Source organism: Emydura macquarii, unplaced genomic scaffold (genome assembly GCF_026122565.2).
Source record: "Emydura macquarii macquarii isolate MOO-44397 ecotype Brisbane River unplaced genomic scaffold, CSIRO-AGI_Emac_v2 contig_2994, whole genome shotgun sequence".
In the NCBI taxonomy this organism is placed as follows: Eukaryota; Metazoa; Chordata; order Testudines; family Chelidae; genus Emydura; species Emydura macquarii.
The window spans coordinates 4,550,381-4,564,894 of NW_027133131.1; the positions used below are offsets into that span (position 1 = coordinate 4,550,381).

The following is a 14,514-nucleotide window of genomic DNA, read 5'->3' on the forward strand; positions in this document are numbered from 1 at the left end:
CAGCCCTCTCCCTGGGCCACCCCGGGGCACATCAGGGGAAGATGCTGCAACCTCCAATGCAAAGAATGCTGGGAATATCCGAGAGCCAGTGGTACCCACAATGAGTGAGAGACGGGGCCGCAGCCAGGGCCGAGCATCTCCGCATGGGGGAGCAAAGGTCCCAGCCTAGGTGCCCTCTCCGCCACTGCTGGGCCCACCCCATGTGGCTGGGACATGATGATGCTGGGCCCAAAGGCCACGTTTTAAGGTGGGGTGACCCCAGCCGGGGGCAGAGGTCGGAGCCACAGGCCCGGCTATCTCTGCCCTGATAAGGGCTTTATCTTATCACCCCAGGGAAGGAGGGTCCAAGGCTCCCAGATCCAGCTGGAAGCCCAGAGCAGAAAGGCTCCTCCAAGGACTTTACCCCTCCCTTGCCAATCAGCTGACCGGGCAGGGCCCAGCGCTGGAGGAAGGCAGCCCCATGGGAGGAAGAGGATGGTAGCTCTGGGGCGGCCGCTCTGACCCAGTCCCATTCCCTCCAGGGCCAACATGGACCCAGGCCAGGGGGTGCCTGATGGAGCGAGGCAGAGGAAGAGAGAAGGGCTGGCGCAGGAGGAAGAGGAGGAGACACAGGGGCTGAATGGTGAGGAGCCGGAGGGAGGGGGAGAAGCCGGGGGGGGGGGGGGAGGAAAGGGAGCTGGGGGTGCAGCATTACAGGGACAAAGGCGCTACGTGCCGAGTATAGACGGGACCTGCCAGGACATCAGCGCTGGGGGGAGGTGCCTGGGGACGAAGCAGCCTGCGGCGTGTCCCGGCCGTGTGCGGGTGCCCGGGTATAGCGCCGCGGGTGCCAGGTCACAGCCAGGTGCCCGGGTGTCACAGCCGTTTGGGGTGTCAGGGACATTGTGGGGGGGTCACGTGGCATTTCAGCAGCGGGTGGGGGGTGTCTGTGTGTTACCCAGCAGCGCTGCTGGATGCAGCTGAGGGCGGGGAGTGGGCAGACAAGGAGTTTGCCAAGTGGGGCTGGCAGCGCAGGCGTCTCCCCTTCTCCCCCAAGACCGAGCAGCTGCAGCTTTGGGACCGCCGGGCTCCGGGGGGGGCACCAGACTCCACTGGTGCAGGCACATTGATGCTCCACCGGTCCCTGTGAGCCACTGGGCCGGGCTGGCGTGGCATCCCTCCCGCAGGAAGTGGAGCGGTGCTGCCCCGAGGGGGGCTCGATGGGCTGGTTTCCGTGGGTCCGTCCCACGCCGATTGGCCGGGGTCACAGTCCGAGGCGGCACCGAGCCGTGGCGCAGCCTCAGCCTGCAGCGGAGGGAGGAAATGGGGCGCGGGGGGATCCCCAAACCTCCAGGAGAACGGGGATCGTTCTGTGGCTGTGTTGTGATGCCAACGGCGGAGGGTTTCCGGGGCACCAGGCATGGTCCCTTTGCCCTTAAAGAGCTGCCGTCCCCCTGTGGTGTGGACCCCCCCCCATGCACCCCTGGCTCTGCAGAAGCTGCTCTCCTCCCCCCAGGGGGTGACGTGTGACTGACCCTCTTCCCCCCCGCCCCAGGAAGCATCAAGCAACCAGACAGCGTCACCAGCCTCATCCAATGGAGGAGACACATGGAGGTAATGCAGGGCCCTGCCTTGGGCTGGGGCGGGCATTGAGGGCTGGGGGGGTGGTGGCTGGGCCGGGAGCAATGAGGGGTCCCGTGGGACACCCCTTCCCTGCAGGCAGCTTGTCTCCTGGGCAGGTGAAGGGCGGCTGGGGGCCAGGGGAGGATGCTGACGGCCCCAGAGCAGGGATGGGGGGGCGCAGGCCCACTCCAGGGGCACAGTCCTAGCCAGGCCTCCTGAGGCCCTGGCACCAGCTGGCAGAGCCGGAGCAGGAGGGCGGGGCTGGAAGGAGGAAGCTAGGAGAAATTGGGGAGGAAGCGCCTCCCAGGTGCATGCTGGGATACTCCCGGGGAGGCCAGTCATCACCTTGTGTCTCCCGCCCCCGGGGCAGGTGGTGAAGTCGGAGCTGCTGGAGCACATGCAGGGGCAGCTCGGGGACCTGCTGGACAAGGCCATGGAGGAGGCGGCGCGTTCCTACCCGCAGGCCCCCAGGAAGGGCCAGCTGGAAAGAGAGGACAGGTGAGAGCAGGGGGCGAGGGGATCTGCCCACCCCGGCTCTGGGGCGCCTCCCTCCCCCGCCTGCCCCAATGTGCCACCACCCTAGGGAATCCCCTGCTCCGGGGATCCCCTTCCTGGCCTCCAGCCAAGCGGGGATTCTCCCACCTAGCCCAGACGGGGGTGTCTGGGGTGTGACAAGGGGTGCTGGGGGCACTGACATGACAGTGGCTCCCCCACCCCCCCCCAGCTGGGTCATTAGAGTCACCCACAGCCTGGTCACGTAGCTAGGGTACGGGGCTGGGACTCAGGACACCTGGGTTCCAGTCCCCTCCCTCTGCGTGGCCATTGGCAAATCACTGCCCCGCTCTGTGCCTCAGTTTCCCCTCCCCCCCCCCCCCCTCGTCCCATTAGCCTGTGTGCCCGTTGGGGTGCAGGCTGTGTCAGTGTGCCAGGGCCCCAGTCGCAGCTGGGATGCCAGCACCTACTGCTCCGTTAACTAACGCCTCAGGCGTCAGGTTGGGAGACTCCCCCGCACCTGTGCAGATCCCAGCCCCCTGCGATTTGAGCGCCAGGAGAATCCCCGCTAGCCATCAGCAGTATAGGGCCTGTGACACAGAGCTGAGCTTTTCCTGTTCCATCCGGTAGCCGACCGCGGTGAGCATGCAGCAGCTGATTAGAAAGGGGTGGCCAACGCCCTGGGATGGCAGGGGCACTAGGAAAGCAGCACCGTTTCGGGGGCAGGGGTTGCACCCTGGGTCTAACCCCCAACCCTCATTGGAATCCTTTAGGGGGAGAGGCTCCCCGCTGGAGAAGCGCAAGGTGTTTGTCGACCGGCAGTCGCTGCTCGAGTGAGTATGGCCCGGCTTGGCACGGCCCGGCTTGGCACGGCCCATGTGCACAGCTGGCAGGGAGGGAGCTGAACCAAGGTGCCCGCATGCCAGCCTGATGCAAGGGGCAAGGGGGCGGGGCCTGACGTTGCAGCACATCCAGCTGGGATGGACCAAAACCCCCATCCGGAGCCCTGGATGCCCCAGCACTGGGCCCCTGAAAAGATGGGCTGGTGGGGCTGCTTAGGGGAGACTTGAGGGCTGCTCAATGACCTTAGAGGCCACCAAGGAGGAGCTAGGAGGGGAATGGAGTCTAGTGGTTAGAGTTGTGGGGGGGGGGCGCTCTGCCACGACCTCAGACAAGTCTCTTCAGCACTCCGTGCCTCAGTTTCCCCTTGTGTAAAATGGGGATGATGATCTGCCAGCAGCTTTGTTATTGAAAATGGGAGTTCCCCCCGCCCCCAGGAAGGAGATGTGGATGCAGGGGGGTAGAGGGCAATTCCTGCCCTTCCCCTGGTCCTGGGCGGGTATCGGGACTCCCTGCCTGGCTCTTTTCCAGCGAACTGATGGAGGTGAAGCATTTCCGAACCATCTACCACATGTTCATCGCCATGCTCTGCGTCTTCATCCTCAGCTCCATCATGGTGGACTTCATCGACCAAGGGAGGTAAGGCAGGGGGCTCCACGCCCTGACCAATCACAGCCTTTGTGCCTGGGGGTGTGACAGGGGAATCCCTGCCCTGCCCAATCACAGCCTTGTTTGTCTGGGGAGCCCCCTCCCTGACCAATCACAACCTTGCCTGTCTTGAGGCTCTGGGGGAGATCTCCATCCTGACCAATCACAGCCCTTGTGTGCCTGGGGGTGTGACAGGGGAATCCCTGCCCTGACCAATCACAGCCTTGCGTGCCTGTGGGCGTGACAGGGGGATCCCCACCCACCCAGAGCTCTAAGGAGGGATCTAGGGATCCCCAGGGCTCTGCCCCAGAGACCACAACTTGTGCTGAGGACGAGAAAGTGACATTTTCTCCGCCCACCCCCCTGCCCTGCTGGGATTGCCACTCTTCCTCTGCCCATCCGGCGGTGATTGGGTGGGCGGTTTTCACCCCGAGAAGGTGATTCTAAGCCCTTCCCCGGCGCGGTGAGAACAGGCGGCCCGAGGGCTCCCCCACGGCGCGCTGGGAGGAAGCCTTGGGCCGCCTTCCCCGTTGTCCAGAAGGTCCGTGGTGTTTGCCATAGGGCAGTGGAGAGGCTCTCGTAGGGGGCGATAGGGCCACGAATATCCCTAGGGAAGGTTCATGGAGCCATGAGCACCCGAATGGCATGGCACCGGGCCGCACACTTTCATGGGGCCGGGAGGGTCCCGAGGGCCCCTGGTGCAGCTCTGAGTCCCGTGTCGCCCTCATCTCCCCCTGCAGCTTGGTCCTGGACTTTGACTTCTTCATCTTTGCCTTTGGGGGTCTCCCCACGGCGCTGTCGGCCTGGCTGGCCATGTTCCTCTACACCCTGCTGGTCCCTTACAAAGCCCTGCAGCTGTGGGCCGGCTCCTACCGCACAGTGCGCTTCCCCCGCCTCTTCACGGCCATCCTCTGGGGGGCGCTGCTGGCCTGCCACGCCTTCGTGCTTGGCTTCTATCCCGTCTACACTGTGATCCAGCACCAGCTCCACCCCGCGTCCAGGTTCATCGTCATCCTCGAGCAAGTGCGTGCTATGGGGCGCAGCATGGGGTTGGGGGCGGGACCAGGCACAGGCAGGGCCTGGAGCCACCGGTGCCTTTCCGGTGCAAGCGTCCAGCTGGCCCCATCTCCTGCTGGCCCCACCATAAATGTCTCCAACCAGATGCTTCCCTGGGCAAGTTGCTGGAGTTCCTCTGAGCCTCTGGCTTCGCACACAGCCCCACAAAGCTGGGGCCATCCTACCTTCCCGGCTGGGGGCCCAGCTTTGGCTGGGGGGGTGGGGGCAGGTTCCATGAGGGAAGCAGGTAGAAGAGGGAAGCTGTGGGGGGAGCTAGCTGCATTCTTGGTACGGTGTCCCCCAGGGAGCCGGGGACTCCCCTGGCCCCGCTGCAAGCTGTGCCTGGAGGGGTGCGGCTCTCCGGGCACAGGCAGGGTCGGGGGCGGCCAGCTGCCAAGCTCCCTCTTCCGCAGATCCGGTTCCTGATGAAAAGCCACTCGTTCCTGCGGGAGGCCGTGCCCGGCGTCATCCAGGCCAAGCCGTCGGACGGTGAGTTCCGATCGCAGGGCCCCTCTCTGCTGGCACCCGGGGCCAGCTAGTGCCCCTCTGCCTCTCCCCCCCCCCCGAACCACACATTTGTTTTTCTCCTTCCAGGGAAGGTGAAGCCACCTGCATTTTCAACGTACTTGTATTTTCTGTTCTGCCCCACGCTGATCTACAGGGAGAGCTATCCCAGGTGAGCCTGTGAGGACCACCACGGACACCCTTCCTCTGTCAGGACATCCCAGCTTCCCGGGGGGGCAGAGGAACCCACCGCAGGGGGCAGCCCCACTCCTCCCAGGCTTGATCTGCTTCCCATGAGCGCGCTGGGTCTGTGAGCAAGGGGCTGGGATGGGAGGGGGGCCATAGGTAGATGTTCCAGCCACTGACCGACTCCCTTCCCCTAGGACCCCCTATGTCCGGTGGAAATATGTTGCTCAGAACTTCGCCAAGGTGAGAACAGCCGCTTTCCTCGGGAAGCGTTCCTAGCGTTGGAGGCCGGAAGGGAGCGTGACCTGCCGGTCTGACCCCTGGTCTAGCACAAGCCATCGCATTTCGCCCGGGCGCCCCTGCGTGGAGCCCAATCACGAACATTTCAGCGTTCAGGGGAACTGGACGGGGGTGGGCCACTGGCAAAAAACAGGAGCGACCGAGGTGCCGGAGAACGCCAGCCCCCGGTGGCAGGGCATTGATTTGGTGATCCACACCCCTGAGAGATGCAGGCAGTGCTTAATTTAGCGCCAGGGCTGAGCCTCGACCCTTCTAGTCTTGGCAGTTCAGAGCCCCGGCGCCTCTGGGCTGGCTGCATCAGTTCGGAATGTACGAAAACTGGCTTGAGCCCCAGCCCCTCTTTCATTGCAATTTAAGCACTGGACGCCCGTATGCCAGCCTAACCCCTGGTGTAGACAGAGCTGGCTCAACGGAAGAATTCTTCCATGGAGCGCACAGCCACACTGGAGCGAGTGTCTGCACGGTAGCGTTTTACGTGTAGACACAGCTTTCCCACCAGCCAGGCACCTAGAGACAGAACCATTGCACAGCGATTTTCCCAGTAGGGCTGTGGGCCGTGCCAGCTGGCAGAGGGGAAGGGCGGTGGCGTGGTTTCAATCCCCTGCCCTGTGACACACTCCCCCTGAGGTCCCAGGCGAGTGGCTCCGTCTCTGTGCCTTGGTTTCCCATCTGGAAAAGGAAGAGGATCATTAGGGGCCGCCTGAAGTTTCCCAGCAAACCTGTTTTTTGCTGGAAAATCGGGATGCGGGGTTTGATGACACGACATTTTCCGTGAGAAGCATCCACTTCCTGTGGAGAGTTCTCACTTTAGGGGTCAAAAAATGCCCCAACGCGGAGATGTTTGGGCAGAAAATTGTCGATATTCAAATTTCCAACGCAAGCCTGAAATCGGACCCCAGGAAAAAAATAGCCAGCCTCCAGCCCTTGTGGCTGTGAAAAGCCCCCTTCCACGTGCGGCCTGTGCGCCAGCGGTGCCCCGATGTCTGCCTGAGTCTGCAGAGAGCCTGAGACAATAGCTCAGGGAGGCGGGGACAGTGATCTCGGTAACTCAGATGAGGATCATTTCAATCTCACTGAGGGAGACTTGTGGGAGGAGCTGGAGCGGGAATTGTCCCCAGATCTAACCCTGCGCCCCAGCTGAGCGTGCTCGGTCCAGGGGCCCTTTGTGATGTGCAGCACCCCTCACTGTGTCACCCCGGCAGTTCCTAGGGTGCCTCTTCTACAGCTATTTCATCCTGGAGCGCCTCTGCATCCCTGTCTTCACCAACATGAGCAAGCAGCCCTTCAGCATCAAGACCCTGGTGCTGTCCATCTTCAACGCCACCCTGCCAGGTACACGGCGGTGCCCCCACGGCCCCCTCCCTGTGTAGGGCTGGGGGAGTGGGGGGCGCCATGCAGAGCTGGGAGGGGCTGGGGCATGTGATAATTGCTTTAATTAACCAGCGGGCAAGGCTAGTTATGTGGGGCGGCTGTGCCCCCAAAGGATCGGGGCAATCATCCTGCGGAACAGCAGGCGTGGAGGTTGGGGAGGCTGCGGCGATGGGGATTGGCAGGCACTCCCAGGGCATGACGTGGAGGGAAGAAGATCCCGGGGGTGACAGATGGCGCTGGCAGGGGGGCAGAGGCCACGCTCGCCAGCCCCATGGGCGTGCCCAGGCACAAAGCCAGGCTGCCGCTCCCCTAGCCAGACGCCCCCTCTCGCCACTGCAGGGACCTTCCTGCTACTGCTGTCCTTTTTCGCCTTCCTGCACTGCTGGCTCAATGCCTTCGCTGAGATGCTGCGCTTTGCTGACCGGACCTTCTACAAGGCGAGCTGGGGGCTCTGGGGCCCAGCCCTGTTCCTGGGAGGGGAAGGGGAGAAACCCCCCATGACCCTGACTTGGGACCCATGGAAAGCCCAAGGGCCTCACCTCCCCACATCTCTGAAATCTCAGCCAGGGTACCCTGTGCCAGGGCTGTGACTGTGCCCTCCGCTGGGGGCTCTTGAGCAGGCTGGCAGTGCCCATCCAGAGACCTGCTGCCCATGCCAGCTGGGCCCACCTGTGCCACGGAGCTGGGAAGGGGAAGGGCTGGCAGCTCTGTCTGAGAGCTACAAATGTGGGCAGGGGGCACCACCAGTGGAGCAGAGCTGCAGGGGCAAGCGGTGGGGGAACTCGGGGGACACCAGAGCTCCAAGGCTACATGGGCACCACGGGTGTTGCAGATAGGCGTGTGGGCGCTGCGGCATGCTCGGCCCAGACTCACTCCCATCTCTCCCTCTCCCCATACGCCCAGGACTGGTGGAACTCCACTTCCTTCGCCACCTACTACCGGACGTGGAACGTGGTGGTCCACGAGTGGCTGTACTACTACATCTACCAGGACCTGTTCTGGGTACGTGGAGCTGGCGCCGGTCGCTGCAGAACCTGGTGGGGGTGGGGAGGCGCTTGGTGCCTTGTTCAATCAGGCCCAGCGGAGATGCCTTTCACGGCTAACAGGACTGGGCCGCATCTCATGCTCCTGCCCTCTCCCGTGGCTAGCGATATGGTCGTGACCGGCCACTCAGGGGGCTCTGCAGCTGACCATATCCCAGTTCCGACTCCCAGCAGCCCCGATGGAGGGAGGTGCTCACCAGCCCGGGCGTTGGGGATGGTGCCCTTGGACTCAATGGAACGGGAACCGCCGCTGATGCCAGGAGTGTCAGGGCTCCGAAAGGATCCTCACCCTTCTCCATCCAGCTCAGATGGCCAAGAGATGCAGGGCCGGTTTGAAGGCGAGCACCCAAAGATGGTCCTGGGATGTAGGCTGCGGCTCCCTCCCCTGGATCCAGCTCCCTGCGGCGGTGCTGGGGGAAGGACGGGGAGGGAGGCTCACCATAAGGTTGGGTATGGCTGTCAGCCAGGCCTTTCCTGACACATCTGAGCACCAGACGGCCCCGCCCAGAGGAAGAGCTGGGACGGCCCATCAGCCTGGGGGAGCCGGAGTCTGGGACCCTGCTGCTTGGGGTCGGTGGCCTCGTGGCTCCTTGGTTCAGCGCCTTCTCCCTGCCTTCCAGCTCTTCAAAGGGAAGTCCCGGGTCGCGGCCATGCTGTCTGTCTTCATCACATCCGCCATCGTCCATGAATACGCCATCACCCTCTGCTTCGGCTTCTTCTACCCCGTCATGTTCACCCTCTTTGCCATCTTCGGAGGTGAGCTCTGGGGGGCAAACAGAGAGCACATGAGCCAGCCCCAGGCCAGCTTCCGGGAGCGGCCGACGAGGCCTAGAGGGGAGAGGACTGGGCGGGTCTCGGCCCGGTTCACGTAGCTATGGGGTCACTCGGCTGAGATGAATGAAACTATTTCAGACCAAGGGCGGGCGTCTCTCGAGGACTAAGCCCAGCACCCAGAGTTCGTTCCTGGGGGTTTATGCTGCCGCCCATCCCCGCTGTATCTGGGCGCCTGCGATGTAGGGAGGGGGCCATCCTGGGCTGGCTGGGGCTGTGGGGGACAGATGGGAGTGAGGCAACCAGGACTTTGCCCTGGGAGTCTGCCCCCAGTTCCCATTCATGGGACGGCCTGAAGGGGAAGCCTGTCAATGTGGAATGGGGCAATGGATGGATCTGGGGAGCGGGCGGAGGTGGGGGGACCCCAGTGGGGTGGGGACAGGAGGGGCGAGGGGCGTGAGGTGGGGCAGGCGCCACCCAGCCTCCCCCTCGGCTCTCCGCCGCAGTGATCTTCAACTTCCTGCTGAACGACAAGAGGAAAAGCCCGGTCTGGAACATCATCATGTGGACCTGCCTCTTCGTGGGCCAGGGCATACAGGTGTGTCTCTACTGCCAGGAGTGGTACGCCCAGATCCACTGCCCGCTCCAGCAGGTGAGGGCCCCGGGGCCGGTCTCCGTGGCGGGAGGGTTGGATCTTACGGGGCTGCTACCCCAGGCCTCTTCCTCTAGACCCCTGCTCGCAGCCCGTAGCCCGTTAGCCGTGGGGCTCTCCTCTAGGCCGTGGCCACGGGCCCGTCTCTCTAGCCCCCCGCTAGGCTGTGCCTGCTCCTCGGGTCTCTCCCGCTGGCACAGTCAGTCAGCAGCGTCCTGCCCGCCAGCCTGGCCTGAGTCCGCCACCCCCCAGGGCAGCAAGGGCTCGGTTCTGTCACTGACTGGGTTTCCGGGGGGGCATTTCTCTACAGAAGACGTTCTGGGGGCTGGTGACGCCGCGCTCCTGGTCCTGCCGCAGCTAGGGGCCCCTCCGGGTGCCGCCTTCCCCGTCGCGCCAGGGGGACGCTCAGCTATGCCCGGGCCCGCCGGGCACCCCAGCTATTGCCAGGACGCAGGGAGGAGCTGAAAACGCCCTTCTCCGCCCCACTGGCTCCTCTCCCGCTCACTCAGCATGTTCAAAACGGATCCGGCTGGACCACGTCTCCCCCCGCCAGGCCGGGCCTTTGGTCACTGCCCCAGGGAGGTTGTGGGCCCGAGGGCATGACCAGTGGGCCTGGCTCTCTGGAGAAACCGGGGCTGGGGTGAGGAGCAGCTGCCAACACAGCCATGCACCAGCGAGCTGCACGGGATGTTCTTGGCTTCCACACCTGAGCCGGCCCCGCGCGGACGGGCCAGAGAAACAGCAGGGGCTGTGCCACAAACAGTCCTGGCTTCCCAAGTCACTGATCCCCCTCTGGATCAGACCCACACTCTGGCATTGTCTCGCCTTACAAATCAACGGGTGCCAGGCCTCCCACCAGACACCCGGCCCGGCTCCTCCGTTCACACCCCCCCGGGCAACCCACACGACCCTCCACGTCATCCGGTTCATCGCCAGAGCGGTGCAAGACTTGCGGGAGGTCAAGGGGTCTATGAGCAAGCGGCAAGAGCTTGTTAAACAGCACCTCTGCAGCGTGAATTTCCGTGGACCCAGCAAGCCCGGTGCCCGTATAAAGAATCCCCCAGGAAGGGAGCGACCTCAATTAAAAGCCTTATCTGTGGACATTGTCTTGGGGTGTCTGGAAGGCAGGAAGTCCCCCTGGGCAGCTGCCCGTCCCTGCCCAGCCCTGCACCGGGTGGAAGAGCCAAGACAGGCGGATGGGTTTGGAACCGTGCCTCGGTTTCCCCCATCTGCTTGACCGCTGGCGGGTGCGGATTAATGAATCCCGCTTTGTCAAGGGCTCTGGAGCTCTGCCAGGGGGATTCGCTGGGATAACCCCTGAACTCGAACCGGGGGCTGGTTGGCCGGGAACCCCAGGGACCCCTCCAACAACACAGCTGCCAGGGCCAAGAGAAGCCAGCCAGGCTCCCCCTCCCCCCGTGTAGCCCCCTCCCACGGAAGCCCTGCAACCTCCCCCTTTGCATTGGGGGGGCAGCTAGACCAGGGCCCAGAATGCCCCCCCCACACACACACAGCGCGGGGACAATAGATGGGGGCGGGACACCAGGAAACCCCCGCCCCCCCGCTCTCACTGGAGCACGGCACGCTGGGACTGGAGCTGACGAATGTAAACGTAACAGACTCCGGAGCGGGAGAGGGGCCGGCCGTGTCCGCAGCTCGTCGCTTGCCCCCGCCACCAGCCCGGGCGGCCCTGAGCTGGGGGACGCGCTCCGCAGCTGGCCTGGGGCTCCGAGGTGAGTGGGGAGCTCGCGGGGCTGCGATGGGGCCGAGATTCTCCCCCTTTAAAGTCCCCCCCCCATGCAACTAATGCATCTCTGAGGGGGGAGGGGCGAGGTGCCACGGGGCATCCGGGGGGGGTTCAGGGTAGCCCAGAAGTGTCCCCCGCACAAAGTGCACCCAGCACAGGCAGCCCACCCGGCCCCTTACTGGCTTTGCAGCTGGGGAGGCCTGGGCTGGATGGGCCCGAGGTGGGAGGGAGCGCTGGGGCACCTGGCTCTGGGGTGGAGCACAGTGGGGTGGGGTGCACACAGCCAGGGCTCTGCCACCGACCGTGCCCCATTGAGAGAGGCCTTTTAGCCCTGTCAAGCTAGCTCCTTCCGCCCCTGAAACACCCGCTTCCCCAACCCCTCCCGCCCCGTCGCGTTGCCGCCCAGCGAGCAGAGGCGCCAAAACCCTCCGAGAAAACCAAGCGGCTCAGCGTTTCCGTGCTGAACAAAAGCAGGAAGCCAGCGAAAGGCCATCTGAGCAGCAAGACACCCCAGGGCCGCATCGTGCCAGGCGCTGCGCAGCAAGACAGTCCCTGCCCCCCAAGCACCTGGAGTCTAGAGAGAAAAAAAAGCTGAAGAAGGGAAACTGAGGCACAGAGCTGGCAATGTGACTTGCCCACGGTCACTAGCACAGCTGGGAATAGAACCCAGGTGCCCTGGCTCCTGGCCACGCTGCCCCTCCGTGCGAGAACCCCCGTTTCGTTTTGCAGAGGTGAACGTGCTGCTGAGACGGTCGGGACCGTTAGGGGTGGGCTGGGGAAACCCTCTGTGCGGTGAAGCGAGTCTTCCGTGCTCAGCCCGGCTGCCTCAGGCGCTGTGGCTCAACAGATAGCGAACCCCGGAGATGGGAGGAATTTTTTGAAAGGGGGACCCCAGGGATTAAGGGATGGAGTGGCGGGAGGGGGGCAGAGGGGGAGGAGGCGTTCAGAGAGCAGGTCCCCTGAAGAGGCTGGCCAGGGGCCTTTCCACCCAGTCACCCCCAAAATCACCTGGCCGGTTTGTTTTGGGGCCCTGCAGGTCTGCATTTCTGGGGGGGCTCCGGGGTGAGGTGCCCCGATGGCGACGGGCGAGCAGCTGCTGCACACGCTGGAGGAGCTGAGCGAGGAGGAGTTCCGCAAGTTGAAGTTTCTCCTGCCCAACGCGGGCACGGCTCCCCACATACCCCGCGGGAGGCTGGACGGCGCCTCCCGCATCCAGGTGACTCAGCTGCTGGAGCAGAGATACCCCGAGGAAGCGCTCGATGTCATGCGGCAGGTGTTGTATAAGATCCCAAGGCAGGACCTGGTCCAGCGTGACCGGCTGCAGACGGCAGGAGAAGCTGGGAATGGCGGCGAGGGTGCTGTGAATGCTGGCACCGGGGCCAGGGAGCCGCAGGCCCAAGGTAAGACCACGGCCACAGAGCAGGGCAGCTGGGTGCCTCTGGGGTGCAGGGCAGGAGCACTGGTTATCGGGGCGCTCCCGGCTACTCCAGTCCCAGCCTCAACCAGCAGAGAGCGCTGGGGGGAGCGGGGCAGGAGCACTGGCAACAAGTGCCAGGAAGACTGGAGCTTCCCATGTGGCGGGGCAGCCGGTCTCACTCGCTCCCCTTTTCCCCAGAGAGGCAGACGCCGCCGGTTTCACAGAAGCAGCTGATGATGCTGGCAGGGAAAATGGGCCGGGCCTGGAGGCAGATCGGCATCGAGTTCCTGGGCTTGGAGAATCACTGCCTGGAGCAGATCGAGGAGAACAATCCCAGAGACACCAAACTGCAAGTTTTCAACATGCTTTTGGAGTGGAAGAATCGAGCAAGGGAGAGGGCCACCGCCAGCCGCCTTTACGCCATCCTCTCCCAGGACGGGGTGCCCCTCCCGCCCGAGGCCCTCGACTGCCTCCGGGACACAGGCAGTGCCTGAGGAGTCCTGGGGGGCACAACGGGGGGCTTGGTCCAGCGGATGTGGTGGTCTCGTGGTTAATGTGCTTCCTTTAAAGCCACTTTCACTGCCAGCAGCCTCAAGTGCCACTGAGTCCGGCCAAATCTGTGTCTGTCTGCTTCCCCCCCAGCCCTTCCCATCCACCAATTGCTAGCTGAGATGTGTCAGTCCAAGCAGGAGGGCCAGGACGGCCCCAGGGAATGGATCCAGGGCTGGGGTAGAAGGAGGGGGAGGAAGCAGGTAGGGAGGGGATACCTGTGATCTAGGCAGCTATAAAGCTGGAGACCCTGGGGGGGGGGCTGGGTTCTTCTCCCCCCAGGGCTCTACCAGCCAGCTGGCCTGGAGCAGGAGCAGCAAGTGTCATGCTCCAGTCCCAGTTTTCGCTCTGCTTCCTGTCTGCTCAGGACCCAGGTCTGCAGGGCTCCAACAGGTTCTCCGAGAGCAGCTAGGATCTCCCCTCCCTGGGATCTTGCCTGTGCGGCTCCTGTAAAGATTCCCTGAGTGCACAGTTGGGATCTACTCCCCTCCCTGTGAATCCACTTCTCCAGCCTCGCCCTGGGGTCTCAGCTAGGAGGCGCCTTTTTAAAGACCGGTTTTATTCTTACTGAGAAGCACCAGCAAAGCCTTTTTTGTACTGCTGAAGAAAGAGGTCCTCAAAGCCAGCGCAGCTCAGGCGCCGCTTCTTGCGGATTGTTATTATCACAGCACAACCCCATGTGGATGGATTTCATCCCAGCCCCAGTGCAGAGCCCTGCATGGGGGCAGGAAGCTGCCTTGCCCTAGGTCTGCTCGGTTCCACTGCTGGCCAGAGCAGACTAACTGGTGGATAGAGCCCTGCAGCGGGACTGGGATCCCACAGAACCGGCTGCCATAGTAGCAGGAAGCTGGTAAAATGTACTTTGTTGCAGGCGGGATTGGGTGGACAAAAAAACCAGACTGCGGTGATTTGCGGGAAAACAAAATGCAAGTTTAGCTGCACCTGCTTGTTCGAGTTGACCTTACTGATCACTTAGTTTGAGCCTCTTTTAAAAATGTCTTTCGATCAGAAACCTAGCGCTGCGCGCAGTTTTCCCATTAAGTGTTTTTCCAAAAGCAATAATAATCCTGACATATAAATAACTTGAAGGGTAGGTTTCAAAGCTCTACAAACGGTGCTCGAGCAGTTTAAACCATTCCAGTTTCTTTTAAAACAACTTATTTTTGTTATAATCATTAAAAAAAAAAATCTGTACATTGTAAGGGAAAATTGTGGTGCAATTTGTGTTGACGTTGTGTACGATATACAGACGACAGCCGTTTGTCATAAGTAGAATTTCAGCAATGTAAAGCAAGTTTTTAAATAAAGGTTTTAATTCTTCAATTTAAGCGAGGGA

At 62.9% G+C, this 14,514-nt stretch overlaps 2 protein-coding genes across 2 annotated transcripts; both read left to right on the plus strand.

Moving 5' to 3' along the window:
* Nucleotides 1-528: 528 nt before the first annotated feature.
* Nucleotides 529-10,439, plus strand: SOAT2 (sterol O-acyltransferase 2). Its single transcript, XM_067529592.1, has 15 exons — nucleotides 529-622; nucleotides 1,535-1,593; nucleotides 1,973-2,100; nucleotides 2,868-2,927; nucleotides 3,466-3,573; nucleotides 4,323-4,605; nucleotides 5,052-5,127; nucleotides 5,233-5,314; nucleotides 5,526-5,571; nucleotides 6,831-6,960; nucleotides 7,339-7,436; nucleotides 7,903-8,001; nucleotides 8,663-8,798; nucleotides 9,320-9,465; nucleotides 9,776-10,439. The coding sequence occupies exons 1-15, from the start codon at nucleotides 529-531 to the stop codon at nucleotides 9,824-9,826; spliced, it is 1,596 nt and encodes a 531-aa protein (XP_067385693.1). The 3' UTR covers nucleotides 9,827-10,439.
* A 665-nt stretch (nucleotides 10,440-11,104) lies between these two features.
* On the plus strand, nucleotides 11,105-14,506 carry LOC137140963 (FAS-associated death domain protein-like). Its single transcript, XM_067529720.1, has 3 exons — nucleotides 11,105-11,198; nucleotides 12,249-12,612; nucleotides 12,828-14,506. Exons 2-3 carry the CDS (start codon nucleotides 12,288-12,290, stop codon nucleotides 13,121-13,123), a joined length of 621 nt encoding a protein of 206 aa, XP_067385821.1. The 5' UTR covers nucleotides 11,105-11,198; nucleotides 12,249-12,287; the 3' UTR covers nucleotides 13,124-14,506.
* The last annotated feature ends 8 nt before the right edge of the window (nucleotides 14,507-14,514 follow it).

Excerpts from the sequence above, each read along its gene's own strand:
- SOAT2 (XM_067529592.1), top strand. The coding sequence starts at position 529 with ATGGACCCAGGCCAGGGGGTGCCTGATGGAGCGAGGCAGAGGAAGAGA. Across the intron at positions 3,574-4,322 it reads GACTTCATCGACCAAGGGAG|CTTGGTCCTGGACTTTGACT; the intron begins GTAAGGCAGGGG and ends CTCCCCCTGCAG. Across the intron at positions 5,572-6,830 it reads TTGCTCAGAACTTCGCCAAG|TTCCTAGGGTGCCTCTTCTA; the intron begins GTGAGAACAGCC and ends TCACCCCGGCAG.
- LOC137140963 (XM_067529720.1), top strand. The coding sequence starts at position 12,288 with ATGGCGACGGGCGAGCAGCTGCTGCACACGCTGGAGGAGCTGAGCGAG. Across the intron at positions 12,613-12,827 it reads CAGGGAGCCGCAGGCCCAAG|AGAGGCAGACGCCGCCGGTT; the intron begins GTAAGACCACGG and ends CCTTTTCCCCAG.